Raw genomic sequence first — 26,741 nt, forward strand, 5'->3', positions numbered from 1 at the left:
GTTTTAATACCCCTGAACACGAGGCGAGGCTCACCTTTTTTCTCCTTTCAAACCGTTTTCTCCTATGAGAGCCCTGTGGGGGGAAGAGAAAAAACCCGTCGGAAGTTATGAAAAGATGGATTAGTCCGAATCTCGTTCCCAGGGTCCCTCCTCTTCCTGCCCTTTATTGTCGCATTAGAGAACCCTTGGAACGAGGTCTAATTTAAACCTTGAAACATTTTAATTTAAACCTTGATCGCGAGTAAAATAAGGATTCTTGCCTTTTCAATCGTCTGATTTTCTTTGAAAATTTAAGGTTGAGTTCGCGTAAGGAAGCAGCATTATTCTAATTCGTAACTGAGTACAATAAATAACTATGAAAACGTTTTGACACAGACATTTGCAGCTTTAAAAGTTATAGGTCGATAGCTCAATCCTTTAAACAAATCAAGACTTAATTTCCGTCTTCTATTTGTTGTAATCAAGATCATTTACCTGTTCTCCTTCTGACCCCTCTCTCCGGGATCCCCACAGGCCCTTGCGGTCCTTCTTCTCCCTGACAAAAAATCACAAAGTAAACATGACAACGGCGACATTCCAACATTGTACTTTGAAGGTGACACGTTATATACTGACCTGTGATCCTTTTTTTCCTCTCATTCCAGGAAAGCCTAAAGACCCAGGTTTACCCTAGGGGCAAAAAACAGAACCAAAACACTCTCAAAATGCTGCGTGGTCAAAACAAACAAAAACCTCGAGAGCAGCAAAAATAATATTGACGTCTACATTTAACCGCGAGAAACATTTTAGAAGTGCAGAACTCCTGCAGTAACTTCTGTTTTCTACTTTGTGTCCTTATAAACGAGTAATTTTTCTTTCTAGAAGGCCATAGTGCTATTTTTAAACAAATTGTAATGAAAATTAAGTGATGGATAAATCAAAGTCGAACCTTTTCTCCTTTTGGCCCAGGCTCCCCCTTGTCTCCTGGCTCCCCGCTTTCATTCTTTCCATTGTTGCCCGGCAACCCAGGAAGACCGGGGGGTCCCTGAGGACCCATGGGTCCGATGTCCCCTTTGGTAAAGTTACAATTACAAGAATCTCCACTCTCGCCTTTTTCTCCTTTGGCACCTGAAGATAGAGAGAAGGAAATATTACACTGGCAGGTATTCGCTTAATTGCAGCGCACACAAAAATTTGATGTATGACATCGGAATTAATGCAAAAAGAGTGAATTCGTTTTATTCTGTGAAAAGCATAGAAATCGTCACAAAAATTGCGACAGTTATTGGATTCATTTACTCAAAAAAATAGAAAGAAAAAAAGGAGTAATAAAAACATAGTTCTTCACCACATATATCAAAATTGCGAGGGCAATAGTGATATTCCTGATTCAAGTTTGCAAACCTACAAGACATCGTGAATTTTACCAAGTTCCTTTCAAAAGCCTCAATTACTTCTTCAAAATAAAATTAGGTTAGAATATATCTCCAGAGTAGCTCATGTACCTTGAGGCCCAGGGGAGGTACCAGCATCTCCTTTCTGTCCTTTAGTTCCATTCCTTCCATCAACTCCTCTTTCACCCTTCGCTCCAGGTTCCCCAGCTTGTCCAGGTTCTCCCTTAATGCCCTCAAATGCACATGAATCCCCTGGGGGTCCTGGTGGACCCGGAGCTCCTTGGTCTCCTTTCTCGGGTCTAAGAATCACCTCCATCTGGATGCATCCCCTTTGGGCCCTGGTGGTCCTGGCGGACCTGGTGGGCCCATAATGCTGTTCCCTTTAGAGCCCTGCAAGTTCAGGATTCACTTAACCGATAAAGACCGCCAACGTGTGTTTCAATAGCAATCTGCACGATGCAAAAGCCCGAAAAGTTAATATGCTAGGCACGCATTCAGAAATCCTTCATGCATTTCTTCGTTAGATTGATAACTCGTTCGCTGATTACCTTTTTTGGTTTGTTAGTTCGTTCGCGTGTTAATGCGCTAGTGCGCTAGCACGTTAGTTTGTTGGTTCCTTAGTTCATTTGTTCTTTAGCGCGCCACTGCGCTTCTTCGCTCGTATGTTTTTTAGTTCGTTTGTTCATAAGCGCCCTAATGTTATATTTCACTTGTTAGTCTTTTTGGTTCGTTAGTTCGTTAGTTCGTTAGTGCGCTACTTCGCATATTCGTTTTTTAGTTCGTTACTTCGTTAATTCGTTAGCGCGCAAGTGCGCCACTTCACTTGTTGTTTTTTGGTTCGTTAGTTCTTTGTTGGCTTGTATGTTTGTTTGTTGTTTTGTTTGTTTATCAGTTCGTTGGTTCGTTGATTCGTTGGTTCATAACTTCGCTATTAGTGAGTTCTTGTTTTCGTTTGCTTGGTAGTTGGGAAGTTTGTGAATTCGTTAGCTCCTGAGTTTTTTCGTGTAATGACGTGACTTACCTTCGTTCCCGGGGGTCCTGGAACTCCATCATCTCCCTGTTATCAGACAACATATCAGTTTTAGAAACAACAACCTCCATTTGGCGCGAAAACATGATCGGATATTTGTCCACAACCATTACCTGTTTCCAAGAAGCGAACAGTTTTCCGAGAGGGAAGCTTGAGGAAAACTGTAGGCTTCAAAGAGCAGTTAAAGTCCACGAGATTCAATGATCTCTTTTACGCATGAGTTATATTAAAAATCAGCTCATCTATATCAATCAGTCAATTAGTGCTATCTCAAGGCTTCCTTCGGTTAAATCGATATACCTCTCAAGATCCGAATGAAATACCGAAAAACTTAACCGGCTGTGACTTACCATTGGACCATCCATTCCTTTTGGACCCTGAATACCTCGATCGCCCATTCGACCCTAAGTGTTAGAGATAAAGATTACATTTTTCGTTTTAATTCAGTCAAGAGTGTTTAGTCGATGCCACGGCTAAAATCAATTTCCTTCGTTAAAGAAAGATTAAGTTCGAAACACGATCACCTTATCGCCTGTTTCTCCTTTCGAGCCATCTCGTCCCGGGGTACCTCGTGGCCCTGGCATACCCTACACGTTGAAGCACATTCGTAATGCGAGATTGTATTATAAATAATTCTTTACATATGTATTGCCTTGCTAACAAGTCCGTTAACAAAGCTGTACTCTACGGGGCTCTTGTCTCAGAAATATGAAATATCCAACTCTGGAAAGCTACATAAAAGTTTAAGTACCCAAATCGCCAAAAGACAAAAAGTTGCAATAGTAATGAGTTGCACTCGGGTTCTGCTATGGCAAAGACATGATAAAAACACGATGTTCATCAGCAGAAAAACTCACCATGCCTGGTAGTCCGATGGGTCCTGGTGCCCCAGTCATTCCGGGAAAACCTATCAATCCGGTAACCCCTCTTTCGCCCTTGAAAAAGAAAAAAAAATCTTTGATTGTGATAAAAAATGTTCGTTATCTTCACTGTTACAGCATCTTAAAAAATTAAGCCTTTTTTTTTTTAAAATTCACAATTCACCATCTGTGTTACATTTTGGTTAACTTCTGCTTCTGTTATGTTTTCCTTTCTTACCGAACTTGTATGTTGTGGTTTATTCAAGCTGATACATGATTCCGAAAACTATCATACAAACTCATGTCGACCACAAGAATCATATTCAAGAAGATAGAGTTGCCCTTGTTACCCCTCCAGTAACTCTTCTGCATACTTCGTGCTTTCCATATTTTCCGCGAGCTTCATATTTCGCCGAACGCGCAGCTGACGCATGAACTACCGCTAAAATTACCTTTGGTCCAGGGGGACCCATTACTCCTCGCTGTCCTTCCGGTCCGGGCTCTCCCTAAATACAAAAACGAAATAAATTAAAATTGTGAATTAAACGAGCGGATTAAATTTAAAGGCTGAAAGTGAAAACCGTGAATCATACGTCTCATAAATAGCTGTATTTTCAAAATATTCAAAGCACAAAATGTAGACATTTACACCATATTTCATAAACTCACGGATACTCAAGGTTTCATGGACAAAGTTCGAGGACATGGCGCACATTGCAAGGGCGTAGCCAGGACTTTGCAAAGGGGGGATCACACTATGTCAAAACAGAAGGTACTCACCAGATTGATGTCGACCTCCACACCGTTCTTTAATTGATGTGAAAAAAGGCTTACAAAGGGGGGTCACCGACATCCCAGGAACCCATACCCTACCTACGCCCTTGCCCATTGGTATCTATAGTTTTGTCTGTAGGCCTAGGCAACCACAATCTGTGAACACAAGAACCTAGGTGAACTCAAAACTATTCCTCCTCACACTGATAAACAAACCTTCTGTCCGTCCATCCCGTCCATTCCTGGGTATCCTCTTTCACCCTTCGGAGGATCAACAGGCTACAAGAAAAACAATTAATAAAAACTACTGTTGGGCCGTATTGCATGCCAAGTAAATCATTAAATATTCAATTGTGTCCATTGTATGTTGTGTTTTTATTGACGCCCAATAACAAAAAGACAGAACTTAAGTGTCACATCAGATTTGGAAGTCTTTTAACTAACTGAATATCAGATTGTATGGACTGGTTTCTCGTATGGTTTGTCTGTCTTCAAACAAAAGACCAAAGTTCGTCTTCAACTTCCTTTATAATCTTTTTTCTTGTCAACGTCAATAGAAAGAAAGACTTAAAAACCTAAATGAAGAGATGTTTTTCGTTCTGAAACCGAGCGTAAGAAAAAGTCTTTGTCCCATATGCTTGACTAAACAGATCTTCAGACTTTGCGATCTGAAGTTCTACTTCACTGAGGTACGTAACAAGACAATTTTCGGCGCTGATAGGCGAGGTTCCTGAATTTGCAGAGTTTTCTGTGGAACTCACCAATCCTGTCTCTGGATCAAGTATCACTCCAGGTTTTCCGGGGTTCCCGGCGGACCAGGTAACCCCACAGTTCCCGGGGCACCCCGGTTACCGTTTTGCCCGGGTTCCCCTTTTGGACCTTGGATGTACTGGCCACATTTATCCTGTGGAAGAAACATACAGAGGAAAAATTTTTGTCGCGAAAAACTCGAACACTAAAGACACTTTCGCTTACGGGGCCTTAGTTCAAGTTGGACATCGAGTCATTGCAGGTAGAACGACATACATAACTTAATTTTAATATACAAACCTTAAAACAACTTTACAGAGAAGAACACAGAATCCATTGCCGAGTCACTTAAGCACAAACTGACACTGATTACCTTATCGCAGTTTATTTCTTTTACAAATGTATACTCAGGTCCCGGTTCTCCCTAGAAAAAGAGCAGGCAGTTAGAAGATTTGCACATCCTGTTGCTCTGCGTGGAGAAGTGTTACGACAAATCAAAACATCTCCAAACGTCTTTCTTGCATTATTCACTATCATGGACCTTACCTTTTGTCCCTTGACAGTGATCACAATTTCTTCAGAATCAAAGAATACTGCTGGCCCAGGTCGTCCCGGTCGACCTCGAGAACCTTTGGTCCCATTTCCCCGCGTGCACCCTTTTTTCCTTTCACTGTCAAAACAAATATTAAATAACTCATCCGTAACGATATCTGGGCAGTCATAAAATTCTCCCTGTCATGGGGGACTCACTCTCAACTCTCACGGGGACTAGAAAAAGCGGCTCAAAAACCTAAAACTCGAGATATTCGCGATTAAAACCACACAACTACATGGACACGAATCCAAGCTCAGGGAAGGAGTGTAGTTTTCAGTTGTCTAGGGAAACATGATATTGAGACACGGAAATCACAACCAAGCCGAGAGAAGTGGCCTTAGTTCAAGTTTTTCAGTATTAGATGGCCAGAAAAATGTCTGTGCAAGCCTGCAGCATTGCAACTATTTCAGTAAACTAAACCTTTGGTAAGTCGCTTACCTCCGTCTCGCCCTGGGTATCCCACTCTTCCTCTCGGTCCCTGTGGGCCTACAACTGAGTCTCCTTTGTCCCCTTTAGGTCCCAACAATCCCGGCGGCCCGCGGGGTCCACGTAAGCAAGTCGCGTTTGATCCCGCAGCCAGCACGTGTTTACAGAGTACCTGTGTAGGAGTAAGTAAAGCAGAGATGTCAACAGCTCATGGGTTATTGCATACAGTGAAAGGAAAAAACATGAGTGGCCAAACCGACTTTCCACCCTTAGAAACAGTCTTAATGCATGCAATTTAACCAAAGTAGACGTGCAAACTAAATTTAAGTTCGTTTGTTTGGGATATGGTAAATATTTCCGGGTAACATATTTCAATACTTAACAGCTTCTCACCTCAGATGTTTTAGAAACTGTAGACACAGTGTGAGTTTCAACTGTTGATGCCTCAGTGCTGACGGTGGATGTCTTAGCTACGCTAGAAGAAGTGGACTCTAAATTATTTGAAATAGAACCTTTGGTAGAGTTGTCTGTTTCCCCTTCAATCCTAGCAACCACAATTTCTTCGTCAGGGTCAATTTTTTGGGTAAAAGGAGGTTCAGTTTTGGTCTTTGAAGGAGTAGAAATGGTCGAAGCGGTCTCTGGTGATCTAGAACTTAGCCTTAATGCTGTTTGCGATGTTGGACTAGTAACTAAGGGTGAGCTAGAATCTGAACTCATGGATGTTGTCGTTGCTGTTGTTGAAAGCGATTCTCTATCTGTTTTTGGGATTTGAGAGGATCCTCTTGGCCAGGGGTTGACTTGCCCTCAACACTGTCGGTGCTCGCTTCAGTAGCTGCATCAGTTGTACCTTTTGGCAAGGACGTGGCTGGAACGCTCGTCTCTGTTACGAGTGGCTGCGTTCCTGATGTCGATTCCGTTTTCGTAGCAGCACCATTGTCTTCTAGAGTGGTAATACCAGGGGCGGAAGAAGATACAGAAACAGTCACTGGTTTTGTGCTTGTGGTAGTATCCTCCTTTGGTGAAGTTTCTGTTGTTACTTCATTAGTTGTTTTTAATGTGCTTTGCGTCAGAAGCTCTGTTCTGCCATTTGATATAGAGTCAGTGTCCTCAGTTAAAATTTTAGTTGTTTGATCCCTTCCTTCAGTGGCTTTCCGTAACGTTGTTCGTTCCGTAAAATGGACAAGATCGACGGTGCTCACCTCCTCTGTTCCTTCCTCTCCCCCACTGGTTATAAGATCATTACCCTCAGTAATGTCTCTTAAAGTTGGTCGTACTGTGGTGGAGAAACTGTTCACTGAGGTTAAAGCCGCTCGCGTCACTTCCTCTCCGCCACTGATCGTCTGATCACTGCCTTCAGTAGCTTTCCGTACAGTCGGACGTTTCGTGGTTGACAGATAGTCGACAATACTTGAACTGTTTGTTGATACTTTTGGTATACTTGCATTGGACCTCAAGGATGGTGGATGTGCTTGTAAGGGCTTTGCTAAAGTTGTAGAGATCACCGGAGGTCTTGTTGTTGTTAATATCTTAAATACAAAGTAGGTACAAATGTTAAAGTCACGTTTCCATATTTACTGGACTGAATTTCAGATTAAAAAAATATGATTAGAACACTTTTTAGAACAATAAAACCCTTCAGTTATCAGTTTGCCATTCTGTCTTTTTCGTTCGTCCATAAATGTATCGCTAAGAGCTGAATTATAAACGTATTTTGCTTGGTTCTTGCATATTATCTATTGGAGGATAGACACAACAGTGACGTCACCAGGAGCAACTTCAGCTTCTCTATTACTTAAAACAAATAGATTACAAATAGATTCCTTGTTGCCGTGCGCCCATTCATACTTGATCACAAATGATATCAAAATGTGGTAAGAACATCAGGTCAAAGTCTGTCACTTTTTGTTCACCACATTTTGGTGTCACGTGGGATCTACTACCGAACATCCGCACAGCAGTACAGTCGAACCTCGATTATCCGGACTCATCGGGACCTCGGTAAATAGTCCGGATAATCGAGAGTCCGGATAATCGAAAATATGAATATTAATGAGATAGAAATGTGAAATAATTATCTGCTTATCTTTAATCAATAGAACGGCAAGCTTTCGCTTCGTAGGCATGTTTTTGATTTGAGTTTACGATCGATCGCTCGTGTGTTTACATAACCCACGCAGAAGGAACTAATCATGAAATTCCCTTGGCAACAAAACAATTGAGCCAACCATATATCAGCTGAACGCATCAGAATACTTCTTTGACTCGTCGCACTTATAATTTTGAAAAGCGCATAGGATAATACGCTGTTTCAACAGTCTTTTGAAAGGATTGTTGGGCTTTTTGCGACTTTGAGTTTTCAAGATCACAACTAATTAATATTCATGGAAAAATTGGGACCAAAGAAGAAAGTCCGGATAATCGAATAGTCCGGATAATCGGGGTCCGGATAATCGAGGTTCGACTGTATGGGATTCGTTTGATAACCAGATGCTTGCCACGTTAAGGCCTTTAAACATGCGCAGTCAGAGGAGCGAGGATCAATACTAATTCAATCGATTTTTCTGCAATTACTGTCAGACTAAATTTCGAGATGCCCGACTCCGACTCACTCCAAGAGCTCCAAACTGATACGACCTGAAGGTTACCTGCCTTGCACTCCTGATGCTGGGCCTTGTTGGGGTCACGGTGCATGGACAGTTCTGCTATATCTCCCTGAGGACGAAAAAAATATATTTAACCCTTTACACCTAACATCAACATGCATAACTTCCATATTGTCCCCTATACATTTCCTAAGGTGCTGACAAGGAAACATTCTTGAGGAACTAAGAGCTACTTTGATAGTGATCATTTCCTCTATTCCAGTGACCTTAACGTGTGATCTAAGGGTGATATATATTATCTGGAGGAATAAGATGTTAGTAACTCTTAGGTGTTAAAGGGTTAAGAAGACTAATTTGTGCAAAAATGCTTTTTCCCTAGGAAAGCCAATGGCAGTTTTTTTTCATTCAGAATTTGTTGTTACGTCAATTTCTGTTGTCTAAAGGTTTGGAAACTTAATAACGTGTCCGAAGTACTTATGCGCGTTATGTGCGCTATCACAGAACTAACACTTTCCTGTTCATCCAAGCATGGCATGCTCACCTGAAAAGCACTTGACGATGCCCCCGGAGTCCATCCAGCTCTACCAATGTACAAAGCACTGTAGGGTCGAAGGGTGAAGTTACCCAGAGCCGCAGGTAAAAACTTAGTGTCAACTTCTCTACAGTCTTTGTAAAACGTGACGCCATTATTTCTAATACTAAAAGAGAGCCAAGTCCATTTGCCAGTCAGGCTAGGGACGGTAAAATCAAAAACAGTTCTCGTATTTCCGTTGTTTGCGTGAATCAAACTTATTGTAGTCCCTTCAGAAAAGGAGTCTCTGTGAATCTCAAGTCCCAAAATGACATTTCCTCTGCGGATATGCGGCAAAAGAGCAAATACCACCCCACGTTCAGCAGATTTTGGGCGAATTACAACACTGATTGAAAATTCTTTAAAAAATCCCTTTGGAAAAATGTAGCGAGCGAAACGTCCAACATTCGCTCCAGACCGAAAGTGAAATGCTGGTTTCGTGTAAGGTCCTTTCGTGAGCGATACGCCAATCGGAAGTGGGTTTCCTATTGTCCCGAGTAAGTCAACGTCTTTAAGGCTGTTGTCAGGATAACCTGTAATACATTCAAACAAGTCAGTGTGGGTTTTATTGAACGCATCATTTACAGTCTGTGTTATTCTTCACTTTTGACAACAATTCTCTTTTTTATTCTCCCATCTACGATGTTTTTCTACGCCAGCAAACAACAAAGCTTCAACTAACTACTCTACACATTGCCTCGACTAAATCGTACGTCACCCTGATGGGGGTAAAGCAGTGGTCCTCACGGAGCCTTTTTGGATCTCCACCCAGAATCAAGGAGGTCATTGAAATACCGGAAGTAGCTATTTGCGGGCCGGCATCTCAACCAAAGGGAAACCGGACCCCTCAGACTAACGTGGGCAAGATATTGCGTGTGCCTTATCAAATCTCCGAGGCAGTCTATAGGGCCACATTAATCTTAAGTAATGTTCTATCAGTCATTTAGTAGAGTGTAACAATAAATAAAGAATTTTCTGGAAAGCTATTAAAAGCTTAATCTTAACTTAATCTTCGCTTTTCAATCGCACAATATAGATGCTGGAATTTTCTGATTTTAAGATGCAATTGTTACAGAAAAGCTATCTTTTTTCCCGGACCTCTAGAATACGTTGGGAATGTTTTACAAGGACTCACTCGCCTAGAAGTAGTTGGTAGTAGTTGTCAGTAGAGGCCGACTGTTTGCATAAGCTATGGAGAGCTACTGTAGTCCACAATAGAGGTCTGTTTGCAGTCAACGGTGATAGAAGAGATGTGAAGATAGCATGTTCACTGACAATTTGAGTCAGCGGTGACCGAAGTTGAGCTCAGTATTGGGCTTAAGGTGATGTATTCTAGGCTGTGCTGTTTAATTGTTGCCGTGTTATAATTACCTTATGTAATATGGGTGAAAAAATTTGTTGGTTTTTATAAGATTTTCTTTGTATTTTTCTGTCGGTCGGTTTACTAATGAGGTAAAACGAAAAGGCGAAAGATGTCATGGTGTGAGCACGATATAGTTTCAAACAACCAATTATCTTAATGGAGTAATAGTCGTTGGATGACTTCAAGGAACAACTGACGAGTCTGTTGTCCCTCAGTGGCCTCAAATCCAGAGTAGCTAAAAATCCTGAATGGATTTTCAATACTGAGTGGCTTTAGTCTACTTTCCTTTCTCAAAATAACATTCGGAAGGATTTTAAAACGGAGATCTAAATGTAGTCATCTTAAAGGGGTGCTGACAAGTCCTGGTAACCGTTTCCTGTACTACGGTTTCATTTATTCTAAGATAAGTCACGAAAATATTGTTCTTCGCTTAAAAAAGTCTTGACTAAAAGGAACATGTCTTCAGTTAAAGGAAGTTCAAATCGTTGTACATTCTTTTACAATGATCATTACAATGTGCTTTCCAAGTCCGAGTCCTTCAGTTCGTATCTTCCTGTAAGAGTGACCTACTCAAGATCATTTTTTTTGTTTGGAAAGTGGATAGGACAACCGTGAACAGGGCAATTTTCATCAGTCCTTAGATGTCTTACATAATTTACATGTCCATTTAACCCGCCAACAAAGTTAAACAAAGGATTTTAATTTAACTTTTTCTGACCAGACAGACAGATGTCATAAAACAAAACTCTTGTGATTTCACCTTTGACTTGAGATCACTTGATTTTTTTTCCATAAAGAGACAAGCTGTCTATCCTAAGAGATCTTTCCACTCAACAGAGTGCCCATCCATTTTTACCGCAAGAATGTAGCGAGAGAACAGAGACCGCCATCGTAACTTTAGGGCACGGTTCTCTACTCACCAAGGAATACCTTTCAGTTCCTTCACCTTTGCGTAGGTTTATTCAGTTGTCATCCCTTTCAGGACTACAACAGAGCTCTGACGAAACTACACCATTATTCTGTGATTCTTAGAAATTACACCTGTGTATTTGCCTTGCATGAATTTGCTCGGGTGTGTTCGTTCAACGTGGGATTAACCAACTATTGGATCAACGCAATACGCCCAGAAAGTGTAAGTTTTCATGGCTCCATACTGACTTATCCAAGAGTATAAAAAGATGTCAGCCAAGAAAACGCCAACACTTTTGAATTCAAGCCAGAACAAATGTTGCCAGAAATGGAAAAGCCTGGTCGAGCAGAATTCGGGTTGCTCATCTTTAAGATTTGATCCTTTTATAAACAAGTGAATTCACTGAAATATAAACTAAGCTTAGTATGCATGTCTCAAGGCAGTTATTCTAGCTAAATTCTCTCCCAAAGGATATCTTATTATCCAAATCTTCCCACAGGAAACTAAGGCTGGTACATGCTAACTCGGGTTTGGTTTAATCGGTTTACTGAGCAGATCAAGTTGGAAAAGAACGTTAACGCATTAAGGTGCATTTTTGTAAATTCCATCTGAGCGTAATTCAGGCGAGTGTCATTCAAAAGAAGACTATGTCATATTCTGTTTTCCTCCTTATAATAACCGATTAACACGCAGGATTACTGGAAACTGATTTCTTTATAATAAAGAAATCTGGGAACTTGACGACAATTTAAATAAGAGTCACAGAAATGATTAAACGATGATCTGTTTAACTCTTGTTTGAATTGTTTTAAAAATTTTTGCGAAAACCACCTCAACAAAGAAAACATCGGAAACATAAACATTTCTTAAGCGGAGGGATGTATAAAATGCATTGGCAGACATTTTGCGTTACGTGCAAACCTACCTTCAGCTCAAAGGGAGCTTCAGAATATTAGTCCACAAAACTGTATTAGTTTAGTGAGGTGGAAGAATACAAAAGAGGAAATAACAAACCAGGAAGAAACAAGGATAGAAGGTAAATTGCAACGGATTACAACCAAAGGAATACAGTAGCATGAACCGTGACCGGCCCTCTACGAAGTCGACCCTACTGTCTTCCGCTTGACATACTCAACATATGGCTTTCATAATTCTAAGAAAAAGGAAACTCATTTTCACAATAAGTGTTATAGCTGATAACTACAACATAAAGAAGCTGAAAACGCAGCGTTTATCACATTGAACGGCTACCTGCAAACGGCATTCTAAAACAGCTAATAAACAAGTTTACTAACAAGTAAATCATTGTGTCCAACGATTAGGCTGCATATCTAAAGTATTCTGGATTTCTGCAAAGATAATCATTACTGCATTCAAAAATACCGATAAGGTTGAAAATCACTCTAACACGTTGATTTTATATTGAAATATTACCTGTTATGTGTGTGTCTGTGTGTGTTATGTGGACGCTAATCTAATTTGTCGCATTCAGCGCAAGTCAAAGTTGCTTGGCATGCTTGATACCGCCATGAATTCACGAACGACTTATTTAATAAGCTTAAGAGATAACGCACACGTATGCGACCTTTTCTCACGATATTGAGGCAACCTCAATGATGATTTAAATTCCTCAAGTTGAACTCAGTTCTGAGCCCGTCTATCAATATTCGACATAAATTTCACGGAATCATTTCAAACAACTGATAACTGCGATAATTACTTTTTCTATGATATTGTGCTAACAACCTAACCTAAAAATTGTGCCAAACTTCCGGTCGGCGAAAAAAAAAACGATAATATTTAAGAAGATTCATTTACAAAGATGATAAATGAAAAGTTTCAAACCCAGCAAGACATCAAAGAGATGAAAAATAACAGTAGGACGTAAGTTTAGGTAAATACCAGCGATATCAACTGATACTTTTAAGAGTTCTAGCGTTTTCTCTCAAGCTGCCATGAACGTTGTCAAATAGAATGTAATACTCTTAGCTTAGCAGAAAATCCCTGTAAACATTTATTTCGGACTTATGCTTGGGTGAATATGCATGATATCAACTGTGAATCCTTGGCAACAGTTTACGCATCTTTTTTTGCAAATAAAAGTGAGAAAAAATGTCGGGGAAGTGCTTTGTAGCTTAAAGCTCTAACTTACCAGGATGAGGATATCACCTGCTACTTTCATAACTTTGAGTGATAAAACAATTATTACTTTTATAAAAGGAATCCACTGACTCACGTTTATATCGCCCGAGAACCTGCGGTCGAGCTTGTACCAAAGGTTGAGCATTAAGAAGCATTGTACAACACCAAACACAACTTGATATGACCAAAGAAACCAAACGGGTTAAAGATTCATCTCTTCGCACCCCAGGCCTCATTTTTCATGTTGCAGTTTTGGATCACTGTTCCATACCAGAGCTCAGTAAATACAGGTGAGGGCTCGAGTGAGTGGTTGTTACTTGGGGCACGAAAAGGGCAAGTAAAAAACAATGACACTGTCATTCGATACCTCAATAAGGTCGCTACTCCCCTCTGAAAATTACATGCGAACAGTTCGATTAATCTTCATATCTATCCATGTCTGAAAACTTTGAAAACTTGAACCCTCTATGACTACATTGGCCAAATCATGACACTGCGTTGAAGTAAAACCATCGGTTCCTCTAGCTATATATCTCACTATCAAATGTTTCAGACCTGTTTGCTACCGCAGATAAAGAACTTACTCAAAAATGTAAGAAGACCTCAGGAAATTAAATTTTCTTGTCTAGACTTAAGGTAAATTTCAAAAAGCTTAATACTTTATTGAAGGTGTGGCATTTGAAATATCACTAGGAATAAAAAAGAATTGATGAAAAGTTGATCAGAAATTCAGTAGAAAAATACGCGTGCAAAAAATATCCGTGTCAGTAGAGAGGCGACCACAACCGCAAGATTGTTATCTTTTTAAATGTGAGAAAGTTCACTCTTAAAAGCAATCTGCCATCCATAGATTTCAGCCTAAAATTCGCAAGAAACTTTGCTCCTTAAACATGGGGTAAGTCTCCTTTATCCAAAAGCCGGAAACATGAAGGGAGCGAAAACAAGTGTTGGATTAACGAAAAAAGGTCTGCCTCAAAGGAAGCGATTGGATGCCATTACCAGGTGAGTCTAAACATCTTATCTCTAAAAATCCTTTCATAGCTGTGCTCTTGCTCAACTTATCAGTGAATGTTTGCAAAAGGAAAATTGATGAATCGTCGTTATCTACGGAAAATATAAAATAACGTAAACTAATATGGGACAGGAATGTCGCATTACGGGAGGTCGGTTTTGGATACCGACCTTGTTAACGCAATTTTTGTCAACATCTTTTAGTTAGTTTGCTCTTGGGAGTGTGTCCTGTTTTTCCAAGCGAGACTTAACGTTTGCAGTGGCTGTTAAATGAGCTGGAATACGTGATACTTATAGACCTTGCGTGCGATAAGGGATTAACTTCAATTTTGCGAGATAAACTAGAAGTATAAGTTTCTGTAGGGGAAAAGGCACGATATAACTAACCCTCATAGGTCAAACACTTAGGAAGAGGACAAGAGAATATACAAATAAACAACATAAAACAAAACAAAAGGTAAAAAAACCTGAACCTAAAATATGTGGCTTTTTCAGACCCTTTGCAAGCCGACAAAACCCTTTTGTTTGGGTGTGGAATTTTCTCAGCGGAGTTAATTAAGCTGGTGATGAGTTGAAATGCTATTCTGTACAAGCAGCTCTCGTCAACTGCAAGTTACCCTGTCTCAAGGTCAATCTACCGCTGCTATTAGAAAGGTAATGAACTGACTGACAGCCAATTTGATGACAGTTGGCAGAAAATAACCCGGGTAAAAATAAATTAAAAGCCGTCTTTGTGTTTCAAAGGTAGAAATTATTGGCTAAAGTCATCACTACTCAGTGCTGCGAGTGAACAGTTGAAACGCTCAGATTATCCAACGCCTAGCCAATATCTACATTTCTATTGAGGCACGAGAAGAGAGAACACTTCAAGATATCTACGCAACCCTAGGAATCAGGTCTCATCTATTTCAGCCCTGCGTGTATACTAGGTGAGTAGAGTAAGGGGAGAGGGGTGAGGCGATCTATTCGACCGTCATGCTTGAAATTTGAGGAAACACCAGGCTGCTGTATCATTCTTTTAGGGGTCTCATCCCTATTTCCCTCCACACCCTCCGGCTCTGCCAAGCCTTACACTTGTTGAGACCATCGAAACTCATAGCATCGAATTCGTGTTTAAGCGTTTGCTTAAACAAATAGTGAATGCTTCTTCCATAAGAATACTAGTGATACATCCTGGATAAAATAACTAAAACTTTTCGGCCTGTTACGCCTGAAATAATAATGATAATACATGCTTAAAGTAACAGCTAAGAGAACAGCTTCCTTTACTTGTATAAGGGGCTCTTATCGTGCACGGTGTATCTTGTCGAGGAATGAAGATTTCATGGTCATCGTAAGCTTTAAAGACAACTAATTGATAAGAATAACTTATTGTTTTGTTAAGGTTTATAAATATAACAGTTATCTCTATCGAGAGAAGAACCTTGATCATCCTATGTGGTCCCTATCTTAACCGGTGCAGTAAAAGCCTGTCAAGATAATGGACTGTGCCTCTATAGGGCACTTCAACGAGATAAGAAACACAAGTCATAGATCATAACATGCTATAAAATTGTTTAAAATCGTCGTGAGTAAAACCGAAAAGGAGCCACCCTGGCAAGAGAATACCTTGCGCATGTTGAATCTCGGGACATGCGATTATTCCTTTATTTTCTTGAAATGATTAACATGTAACTTATGCGCAATGATGATATAAATGGAGATGATATAAATTCTCGTTGCAGTTCTGATGATTTATCTTGTACAAAGATTAAGAGAACAGACAAGCTTATCAGCTTGACGGTTCTATTTTGGAATAAGACTAAATTCTCTTGTCTAATTTACAAGTAAAAGTATAGTAGAAAGTAGGGATAGTTACTAACTGGATCTTAGGAGTTAAAGGTGTAAGGACAAATACAAACTGGGGTTGAAAGGGGCAAGACACTCCTCTCGAAAAGAAAACTTAACCCATGAGTGACCAAGGCAAAATTTCTCCTTACAATATCAATACAATATCATGCATGCAAGTGATGAGAAAAAAGAAAAATATCAATTAGGGGATTATTAGTGGATCCAACACCAAATGCTCCAAACTAACATCACAAGAACTGTATGGAAGACAGTAACGTGAATTACTAATAAGATCGCTGTTACTAATGAGGGCACGCTGTGACAAATCACTGTTCGAAGTCTGACAGATATCGTTTGAATTTTCTTAGGGCAGCTTTTTGCACAATCAAAACTATGCTTTTCAAACAGGTTGTTTTACAGTACAAGATAACCATCTGTCCAAATAACCGTACAACATCGCGAGACATTTGTACTCGATTCCCGCGTTATTGGTACTATATTTAGTGCAGTTGGCAAGGAAGGGGGTAGCAAACTGCATAATTGTAGAAGGTAAGAGCTAATCGGATACGTAGATTGGAAGGAAGACATTTTTAAGCCAAAAATAAAGAAAAATTATGTGCGTCAGTCAACTTGGCTAATGACTTATCGTTTGATCTCAAGAGCCCATTCAAAGCAACTTGAAGCTTAATTGGGCCAGCCTGCATACATATCACTGATAAATAAATAAATAAATAAATTAGAACTAAAGAAAATTGACCCAAAGGCTTGAATGGTATGGAGGTCGCGATACCCAGTGTGTGGCTGTTAACCTGAAACTCTGCATGAGTACCGTTTCGGAATGTCTCTAAGGTAGCTTACATAATTAAAACATTACTTCAGATACTGACCTCTGTCTTCACACTTCCAAGTGTAACTACCATTTTCTTGGTGAACGAAAAAGCACAAATCTGGTTTCATAAGGCCATCTGAACAATATAAAAAAAAAAACAGTTTATTATTGTATTACAAGGTAACAGGAAAATCTGTGCACAATTTTTATAGTGATTTTCCTGAATAAAACACCAGGGTGTAACTGGCCTTTCTGGATATAAAGCAGTTGTCGGTTTGTTCAATTGTGCCCGTATGTTTTCATGTCCGTCGCAGGCTTTAAATTCAAGAACCGCGCGAAAAATTAACCTCGTGTCCAGGTTCTCTCAATCACAGACTCGAACGATCTGGGAAAGGCTTACGCTTAAATTTTAAGCATGTGATTAGTCGATTGTAGTTGAAGGCAGCATTTTCATTACGTCAGGGAAGGGGGTAGTGGTATGATGCGAAGCCTCCACCCATTGCTATGAAAGGGTGAGCTGTAACATCCACAGAAACTAACACTTTAACATCAGATAAGATCATAACACCCGCACACTTCGTGGGGACTTCTCACGCCTTTCGAATCACTTGGTTGCAAATAACATCTTTATTTATAAGCCATTGTATCCAAAGAGAATGAAGCAGCAGGAAACTCGCAACAGACTGGGTAGTTATTGACTGAGTTGGCTCAAAATAAGAACGTACAGATTTAGCGCAGCGCGACCACCCTGACACTTTTAATTATCTTCCACATGGTGGCAACGGTGTCTAAAATCGGACGCTAATGTCCAAAATCGGAGACTAGTGTCTAAAAAACAGACACTATTTTCTTAAAACAGAAATAAGTTTCCAAATTAGAAAATAGTAGACATTAGACGATTAGACACTAGTGTCGAAAGTTAGACATTAGTGTCTTATATCGACACATGTGACCAACATCGGAAACTTGTGTCCAAACTCGGGCAATAACGTCTAAAATCAGACACTAATCTCCAATATCAGTTACCTGTGTCCAAAATCGGACACTGATGTCTAAATCAGTCACTTGTGTCAAATAATCGGACCGTACCACCAAAAACCAGACACTCGTGTCTAAGATCGGGCTGTTTGTGTATAAAATCAGACACTTTTGTCGAAACTCAGACACTGGAGTCTAAAATCGACCAGCAATGTTCGAAATCAGACACTACGACCAGAAATCGGACACCGGACACTGGTGTCCAAAATCGGACACTTAAGTGTAACGTCGGAAATCAATGTCTAAAATCAAAAAAAAAATTAAAAATGTATAACATTGGTTACTTGTGTCCAAAATCGGACACTACTGTTCAAAATCGTACACCAGTGTCCCAGATCAGGCACAAGTGTCCAAAATCGGACATTTACGCCTAAATTCAGACACCAGTTTCTTAAAAACGGGCACAAATTTCCAAATTTGAACACTAGAGTCAAAAATCGGAAACTCGTGTCCAATATCGAACACTTTTGTCCAAAATCGGACAAAAAAGTCTGAAATCAGACACTTACCTTTAAAATCGGTTGATTGTGTCTAAAATCGGACACCAGTGTCCAAAATCGGACACTGGAGTTGAAAATCAGTCATTAATATCTAAGATCAGGACACCAGTGTCCAAAATCGGATACTAGTTTTCTAAAACTGAACACTACTGTCTTCAATCGAACAATAGTGTCCCAAATCGGACACAAGTATTTCAAATCGAACATTAGTGTCTAAAATCGGACAGCAGTGTCCAAAATCGGATAAAGTTGTCCGATTTTTGACACAAGTGTTCAATTTTGGGCATTACCGACGAAGGCTGAGTGAGCTCTTTAGATTTGAATGAAGTACACCTGAAATAACCCAATACGCTCTTTAAAAAAATGATACCCTACTGAGATACAAGTCCCTTCATAAACCAAAACCAAGTAAACTTTACTAGCTGTAGTTATCGCGTTTGGAATACAGCACGATACGTGAATAAAATATCCGCCATTTTTTATTTAGAGAATTTCTTTTCGTTTCCCAGACCCCACCTCACAATACAGGGCGTGAAATTGCGTCTAATACAGGCGCCAATGCGACTAAATTTTTCCCTTTGGCGACCAAATCCTGAAAGTTAGTCGCCAAATTGGCGACTACAACGTTTCATCATAACCTTACTAAGAGATATAGTGAATTAAATAAATTTGCAAAGATAAATCCGCGGCAAACTTCCTCGTTAAGTTTGTTTCCAAAACGTAGCACATGCATCTCGATCGATAACTAGACGCAATCTTGGATTTTGATTGAATAGCTTATTTGTTTTTCCGAAAGATTCGTCCGATTTATTGTTCGTAGACAAAATACGTTGTTGCATACAGCTTATCTCATAAGCGATGAAAATATTCGGTAGGACCTTTATCAAAAAGTCTCAGTATTATTTGTTATCTGCCCAGTCGTCAGGGGTGTGGGTAAAATATGCATTAAGTCAAAATATTTTGACTTAACACAGAAGTCTCGTCTGTCTAGTTAATTTCAAAACACATTTCATTTCAAGGCGTTTTCCCCAAACCACTTCCTAAATAATAACATTATCTCATAAGAACCACTTGATACCAGACCACTCCCTAGAAATATGGCATCGTGCAATGCATTCTTGCCGATCACGAAAGTATCATTTTGACACTCGATGAAGAAAATTGGATAAGCGGTTTTATGGCTTAAAAATGACATCATAGCGGAAAAAAAAAAAACAGGATGTATTCCTCCAAACTAAAGTCTACTCGCCGTCTACCTCTTTAGAATTTCATTCATTAGAATTTTGGCGTTTATTTATGTACGATCTCCCCTATGAACCTCATCTTTTCCATTAACGATGACCGAGCAACTGAATGACAAATGGGATATTAATGACTATTATCTCATACCGCTATGAACATTGTGCTTCCAGAAAGAATCTCATTACCATCATAAGTAGATAAGTAGAATGAAGATGGAATGTATCTGCAGATCAGTGGATAACAAGTGCAACTTATCCCGTTACCTGGGACGTAAACACTGCATCTTAAAGAAATTGAATAGTTATTCAAAATTTATCATTCACAAAAACTGGATTTCCAAATGTTAGCTCTTCAAACAGAACCAGCTTTAGAGGATATTGGTAATTTTAAGCGGCGTACAATGATACCTAGAAACGCATGATCACTCGTCGTAAAATATCTATTTTGGTAAGATGGACCTAAACCTAACAAACTGCCAAGAATATACCAAAAAAGACGAGAAAGAATCCCTAAGGATTAAGAACAAGGACAGCAGACGACCACCTTAAATGGTAAGACTCTTCCTAAATTCTTCAAGGTGGTTGTCTGCAATCCTTGCCAATCTTCAACATCAGTAGGGATTCTCGCTTCTCTCTTTGGTAAAAATTTGAATCCTTGGTAATTGGATATCAAGGCAATTTTGCCCACACAGGCAGGGGCGTAGCCTTAATTTTTCAAGGGGGATCACACTGTGTCAAACGGAGGGTGCTCGTCAGCTTTCGCCACCTGAATATTGTGGGTTGTTTCCTTAAAAGAAAAAAGGCCTGCAAAGGAGGGGGGGTTATGGTAACCAACCCCCCCCCCCCCCAGTTACGCCCTCGCATTGATAGCGTAAGTTTATGTCTCGACTCATCCTCCGGACGAATTAGATCCGCCATCATATGCAGCTCGACGCGTAAAGCGGATTAAAATGCGAAGGCTTCACTCAGTATGAAAAATCTTTAGGGGTGGCCATGAAGTCAGTAACGCTTCTACGGGGGAGGGGAGTAGGAGAAATGGTTCTTTGTCGCAACCCTAACCCTAACCCTAACCCTAACCCTAACCCTAACCCCACCCCCCCCCCCCATCACTTGCACTGTTCAGATGTTGAAGGTTCAACACGAACCAGAGTGGACTTAGAGGCCCGAGAAAAAAGGGTGCTGGACAAAGTGCCTCATATCCCTCTGATGATACAAATTGATAAAATCTTAAACCCCCTCACCTTTCAAAATATTCTCTGACAACGGACACATAATAGTATAAGATATATCTTGAGTCATAACTCTATCGCAAATGTGACAAGCTGTTTTCAACAACGACCATTATTAACGAGCGGTGCAGTCTGGAGAATTCTCTCGAGAAACGATTTATTGCGTATTTTAGTCAGAGGAACCAAAGCAATCCAGCACAAGAACGAAAGAACACTTTCATTGGCGCTTCGTCGTGTGACGCATCAAACAAAATAAATACAATTTGACTAAAGGCATGAAAAGCTCGTGTTTTTACATTTAAATATTCAAGTGTTTAATGCCGAGGGAGTACAGTTGAACGAGTCGATAATCGATTCAATCTTGATCTTATCAACATACTCCTACATGCAAAGCGTTTCATTAAGTTATTACAGTTGCGAAATTTTCTGTAGCCAATGAGATCCCGCGCAAGAACTCAGCTATTAACTTTGAGTGGAGCATGTTCTGTTATTTCAGCGGCTTACGGTAGACGAAACGTCTGGGCGTTCAAAACACGACAAAAACAACAACAAAGAAAGAGTCCCATCGTCTGATTTCTGTTATATTAACAAAGAAAACATTTTTTAATTTAATCTTCCTCACTAAGGAATCTCTCAGCAAACTATACGTATCTCGAGCTTGAAATGTGCGTTAAAATTTATTCTATATTTAAAAGTGTGACAGATTTGAAGTCATGGTAAATTTGGCTGAAGTCGAACAATCATAAAGCATAACGCTGCAGCCCCGTTCACAGTTCAAACGCTTTTGGCAAAAAGTGATTTCATGAAAATATTTACACTGTGTGATTATTCTCGAGCGTGTTTTCAACAAAAGCAATGAAGGACACTATGTTAATCCCATTAAATGGGTGCAAATTTTCACACTTCGCCGACAAAGGTTTTTGGCAATGTGAAGTACTTTCTACATTTCTGCGCCTTGCGATAAAGTGGCATTGTCTGGTGCGAGTTTCTCAATTATGAGCATATTTTCACTCTCGTATCTGGTGTAGTGATGGAACAAAACAGATTACCTCACTCGTCTGTCATTAAGCAATTTAATTTAAAGAAGATATCTAGTTCACAAAGGGTCAGTCAATTGTGCAAAACCTACGCTAACTTTATGATCCTTGCGGCCCTCTACCTTCTGTCTCTCCTGCGTTTTGGTACGAAAGTTGTTGATGTGTAGAACTTGAAAAACTAGACTCAGTTTGGCGAGAAATTTGGTTGTAAGTCTACAAGTCAACTCTCTTAATTGCATTCGTAACATCTTGGCTATTTTGAGCCATTTAAAGGATTAAATGGTCAATTCCCGGAGGCTAGTTTTGAAAACAGTTTCTCTCTCCTAAGAAAGACGCCTTTCGTTAAAAATCAACCCTTAATTACAAAGTGAGATCACATTTGGTTTGTAAGGGCTTAGGTCGCCTACCGAAGTTGCGTGGATCATTGATTGGGAAATAACGATTGTCGTACTTCCAATACGAAGGTTAAAGACAAAAGAATGTGACAATCGACTAAGGCTCAAGACCTCGGAGGTGCCAACATACACTGAACAGTGAAGCGTTTCTAAGGAATGCGTAACAACCTTTATTTTTTCCTTTGCGGCCACGCCAGTTCGTTTTTGTCATTGAGCAATTCATTCACAACCGTAATAGTAATCTAAGCTTGATGAAGTGTAGAAAGTCAGTGGGATTCCCTATGGCTTATCACTGATCCCCCCACTTAAGCACTGGTCAAAGAGTTCCGAACGGCAATCACTTTGCCAAATTGTGAGTATTTCATCGAAAAAAAATAAACTATCCACTAAACATATTCACGAAATATTTCAGAAAAATGCAAAGTTATTGGTGATTAAAACTCCATTTTTCACGCATGGCGTGGTGAGCAACCGCGAACAGGAGTAAATACCGCATTTATAAACCAATCGCATGCATTTAAATCCTAGCTGCGAAGTTGCGCCCGAAAAAATAATCGTTAATTGCTAGGAATGGCGACAAGAGACGGATTTGTGAAAAGGGTCAAATAGGCAAGTTTCAAAAATCCAGACGCATTACTCACTGAAATAAAAAAAAATATATTTCCAGTACGTTATTACCTACAGGTTAGGGCAGGTAGTTAACTAAAAAACGCAGTAAGAATAAGACAACCAAAAATTCCCCTACAACACCGGATCATTCATTAATTACTGTAACTAAGTCTTTTATAAAGACCTCGTGGATATTATTAATAAGTAATTTTTTTCAAAGAACTTACCACCAAATTCCTCGAGTTCGCTAAGTGTTTCAATTTCAATTCCGAAACCTTCGGCTGATCCTTCCGATGTATCTTCGAGTTTAAATTCAGCGCCCTGTCGAATGGTAGCTTTGGAGGAGGTAACAGAGGCAAGCGCTGCCACTAAAAGGAAGATGAGGAATCTGCCACAGAAAGGCACAAAAATGGGGGTTAAACTCGATCCCATTATGTGTAAACTGTTAGAAAAATTACCGCAAGCATTCAGTACCTTGTAGCCATGTTACAGCGAAACTCGATTCCGTCAAAGTGATGTTAAAGAGTGAAAGCCAGAGTATTTTTTTACCATAGAATAATTCAGAGGTCACATTCCGTACTAAAGGGTTTGGCTTATGACGGTAACACACTACCGGAAATTCACACGTAGCTGTTATAGATTAATTGGCCTCATTTACTGAGTACATAGCAATATCAAGTATCGTGAACGCAACCCGAGAGGAGAGTGAAATATCATGGTTGATGGTAAGAAATTTCAATGGTACAAAAAGTTGACTCCAAATATTTCGAAATAGCATTTTTGGCCCTTTCACCACCAAGATCTAATCATAACTTCTCCCTACTATCTGCCATATATTTCTTCTAATGTGCGTTCTGAGAATTTAGTGTATACCAACTTGACGATATCCCAGGGTTGATCTTTTTGTTTTTTTCACACCACATTTCTGTTTGATGATAAAACTGGTAGAGATAAATGACTTATTGGTAACACCTGGAAATGACAGGGCTATAACAGTAAAACAGAAACATCCGAGAAAAATTCAGTGATGACAAAAGATCAAATTGAGAAGAACACGTGTTTGTGACATCTGTTCACAAATCAAAATAAAGGGAATGAAAATAAAGATACATGGAGTTTCGTGTACTGTGTAGTACTCTGATGACGGGGAGGGAGAGCAACGAATTCGTCCGTGACGAAGATGCTAGTACATTAATTAATAGCCTCTTTGAGACAATTCAAGTTGTGCCACAGGTAACCCAAGCGCCTTACTGTGATTTCGGGGTTTGAAGGTCATCTGAAATGCTGAACATATAATATAATAATAATAATAACAGTTTATTAGACTCTCTTGCAGTAACTTACTGAAGTCGATATTGAATGTTTTTTAGGCATATAACACCCGGTACAAACAAAGTCGACAAAATGACGTTGAAAACCGCCGGGAGAGACAAGGCGGCTATGGAATAAAGGAAAGAGGCCTAACAAGTTATTTTCGAGCATTTATTTATCATTTTTTTTTTTTTAAGTCGCACGTTAACGCTTAAAATGTAATAATGACAATAAATTTATTGAACCAAATGGTGAAAAATTAGTAAAATGCATAACCTAAAAGTTTAAAAATTAAAATAAATAAAAAAAAATAAGTGCATGGTAATTTTCTTTAAACAAACTCTTGGAAACGCCCTCTCCCGATCTCTACCAGGCCTGGATCTCTACAAGACTCGCGATATGATCTTACCCATTATTCGCCCTAATACCTCACTGACTCTTACAGGGCGAACTCCTGGGTTCTTATTGAGTGAGAGGAACCCACAAAAAGTGTAGCTTTCAAGTTGGGACGGATGGGAGTAAGACTTCAAAAAATATCCTGCTTATCGCGGCTATTTCTTTTCACAGGGCCTTTCCTTCACTATCGAAGATTTTGAGCAGAAGATTCTCTGGTAAAGTTTGGCGTCCATTCCTGTAAATCATTTGTTCGTCAATGTAGTCAAAGATGTTGCGCGGAGTCTGGTCAAACAGTTTTCGCGCCTAGCGGGTGGTTTTCTTTCAGTGCGTCTAAGACTTCCCCTGAAAGACTGAGAAAGCCTGGGGAATTCTCTCTATCCAGGCGTTTTATTACAGCAGACAGCTTTCCCTGAAAGACCAATATTCAGTAGATGCTTCCGATGTATCTTCGATTTTAAATTCAGCGTCCTATCGAATGGCAGCTTTGGATGAGGTAACAGAGGCAAGCGCTGCCACTGAAAGGACGATGAAGAATCTGCCACAGATAGGCACAAAAATGGGGGTTAAAGACCAATATTGCAAAAACTCTAGATATATCCTCGAATCTGGCCTTTCTCGAAGTTGCATCCTCTCTTGTGTAAATTTTATTGCTTTCATTCGATTAGGAAATTTAGTTCTCCTTGCTTCCAGAGGGCTAGTCTGTGATCTATCGCGGTGCTTTGTTCTATGCTCTTGGAAGACAAGCCGAAGGTTTTCGCAAAATTTGGGCAGAATAACTGGAAACTCTATCAAAGTAATCGAGTTCAGAACAGAACTAGTTTTAAATTATTAGAGCCAGAACGTCAACGCACTTTCGCTCTTTTCAGCACTGCCCAATGGAATATTACGATGTTCCTTCTGAAATGAACAATTTCATTGTAGATGTCGTTCAACCCGCGCTAACACCTTTACGTGGTCTGTCTTTGATCTGGTTGTCTGGCTGTCAGGTTCCCCTGGGATTTTGATGTGCACAAACCGTATGCAAATTTGTTTCTTGTTCAAGCGCGTGTAAATTCACAAAAACCGTTCCTTCGCTTTAATCTTCCTACAAGTCCACAATGTCCATACTAGCGCCTCTGACATTGTGGTTTTGTGTTTCCTTCCTTTCTCCAGCCGATTAATGCATTAGCTCCGTTATATTGTCCAGTGACTTATTCAACCTGGCAGCCTGATCAAGCAAGTCTTTGGGTGTCTGTTATAAATTCGCGTATCAAAGGTCATTCCACAAATCCTCATGATTCACATGCCGTTCCTTCTTTCTTCCGCTTTCCAGCTGCGGCGGTTTATCAAAACCATACACTCTTGCTCTCACATCGTTTGTGTCCACTTCAGTCTTCCCGTTTTCTTTGATTGCGAGTGGCCCTCTTGAATTCAGTCATTCCGGTTTATCTTCTTAGATAAGACTCGTTGTCCTTCCATCCTTCTGACAACTTTGCTTTTCTCTATGTTGTTAGTAACACCAGAATGCTTCTTTTCCTTTTTTTTTGTTTTTAATAGTTAGACTGACCAGACTTCTTCTTTCCAAAGTGCAACTCCATTTTCTTCGGAACGCTTAAAATACGCTTAAAATTCAATCCAAATTTATCCGGCAATCGTGCAATATTCAGGAAATAACGACTTCAGTAAAGCTAAAAGTGACTTAATACCAATAGACAAAAAGATAAACCTCATACCGAGGAACTTTTGGATTTTATTTACTCCAGTTGATACGCATATGTTAATTAAGTTTATTTTTATGTTATATTAATACACCTATGAGCATTTTTGATACGATATTCCTATTAATGATCTTCAACCCCGAAATCACAAATAGTACGCTTGGGCCGCCTGTGGTTGTACTTTTGATGTGAAGCCAAATTCTCCGCTATCTATACGTATT

At 39.8% G+C, this 26,741-nt stretch overlaps 3 protein-coding genes across 6 annotated transcripts in view; all 3 read right to left on the reverse strand.

The window, feature by feature from the left end:
* Window positions 1-62: 62 nt before the first annotated feature.
* On the reverse strand, window positions 63-5,213 carry LOC136277664 (collagen alpha-1(XXIII) chain-like). Its single transcript, XM_066160049.1, is given in 14 exon segments — window positions 63-73; window positions 475-535; window positions 616-669; window positions 929-1,107; window positions 1,485-1,691; window positions 1,694-1,763; window positions 2,395-2,430; window positions 2,754-2,807; window positions 2,928-2,990; window positions 3,261-3,338; window positions 3,716-3,769; window positions 4,254-4,316; window positions 4,799-4,941; window positions 5,161-5,213. Coding segments are annotated over 12 exon segments (891 nt in total). The 5' UTR covers window positions 4,278-4,316; window positions 4,799-4,941; window positions 5,161-5,213.
* Window positions 4,822-6,052, reverse strand: LOC136277665 (putative cuticle collagen 155). The gene is made up of 5 exons (XM_066160050.1): window positions 6,035-6,052; window positions 5,821-5,980; window positions 5,334-5,497; window positions 5,161-5,211; window positions 4,822-4,941 (listed from the first exon to the last, which is right to left on the reverse strand). Exons 1-5 carry the CDS (start codon window positions 6,050-6,052, stop codon window positions 4,822-4,824), a joined length of 513 nt encoding a protein of 170 aa, XP_066016147.1.
* A 317-nt stretch (window positions 6,053-6,369) lies between these two features.
* Window positions 6,370-26,741, reverse strand: part of LOC136277831 (collagen alpha-1(XV) chain-like) — a 29,102-nt gene continuing 8,730 nt past the window's right edge. For 2 of the 4 annotated variants that reach the window (XM_066160567.1, XM_066160566.1), the window contains exons 3-7: window positions 23,344-23,504; window positions 17,126-17,203; window positions 8,953-9,515; window positions 8,458-8,520; window positions 6,370-7,334 (exon numbers count right to left, since the gene is read on the reverse strand). In XM_066160567.1, coding sequence (XP_066016664.1) covers window positions 6,522-7,334; window positions 8,458-8,520; window positions 8,953-9,515; window positions 17,126-17,195 — 1,509 coding nt within the window. In that variant the 5' untranslated portion in view covers window positions 17,196-17,203; window positions 23,344-23,504 and the 3' untranslated portion in view covers window positions 6,370-6,521. Of the gene's footprint in view, window positions 7,335-8,457; window positions 8,521-8,952; window positions 9,516-13,491; window positions 13,748-17,125; window positions 17,204-23,343; window positions 23,505-23,590; window positions 23,663-26,741 lie in introns of those variants that run through there. The other 2 variants (XM_066160564.1, XM_066160565.1) reach the window with 2 other exon arrangements.

The sequence above is a fragment of the Pocillopora verrucosa genome, chromosome 13 (genome assembly GCF_036669915.1).
Source record: "Pocillopora verrucosa isolate sample1 chromosome 13, ASM3666991v2, whole genome shotgun sequence".
Taxonomy (NCBI): Eukaryota; Metazoa; Cnidaria; class Anthozoa; order Scleractinia; family Pocilloporidae; genus Pocillopora; species Pocillopora verrucosa.

Coding starts and splice junctions, on each gene's coding strand:
- LOC136277665 (XM_066160050.1), bottom strand. Junction 5,498..5,820: donor ATACCCAGGGCGAGACGGAG/GTAAGCGACTTA, acceptor ATGACTGCCCAG/ATATCGTTACGGATGAGTTA. Junction 4,942..5,160: donor AAGAAATAAACTGCGATAAG/GTAATCAGTGTC, acceptor TTTCTTCCACAG/GATAAATGTGGCCAGTACAT.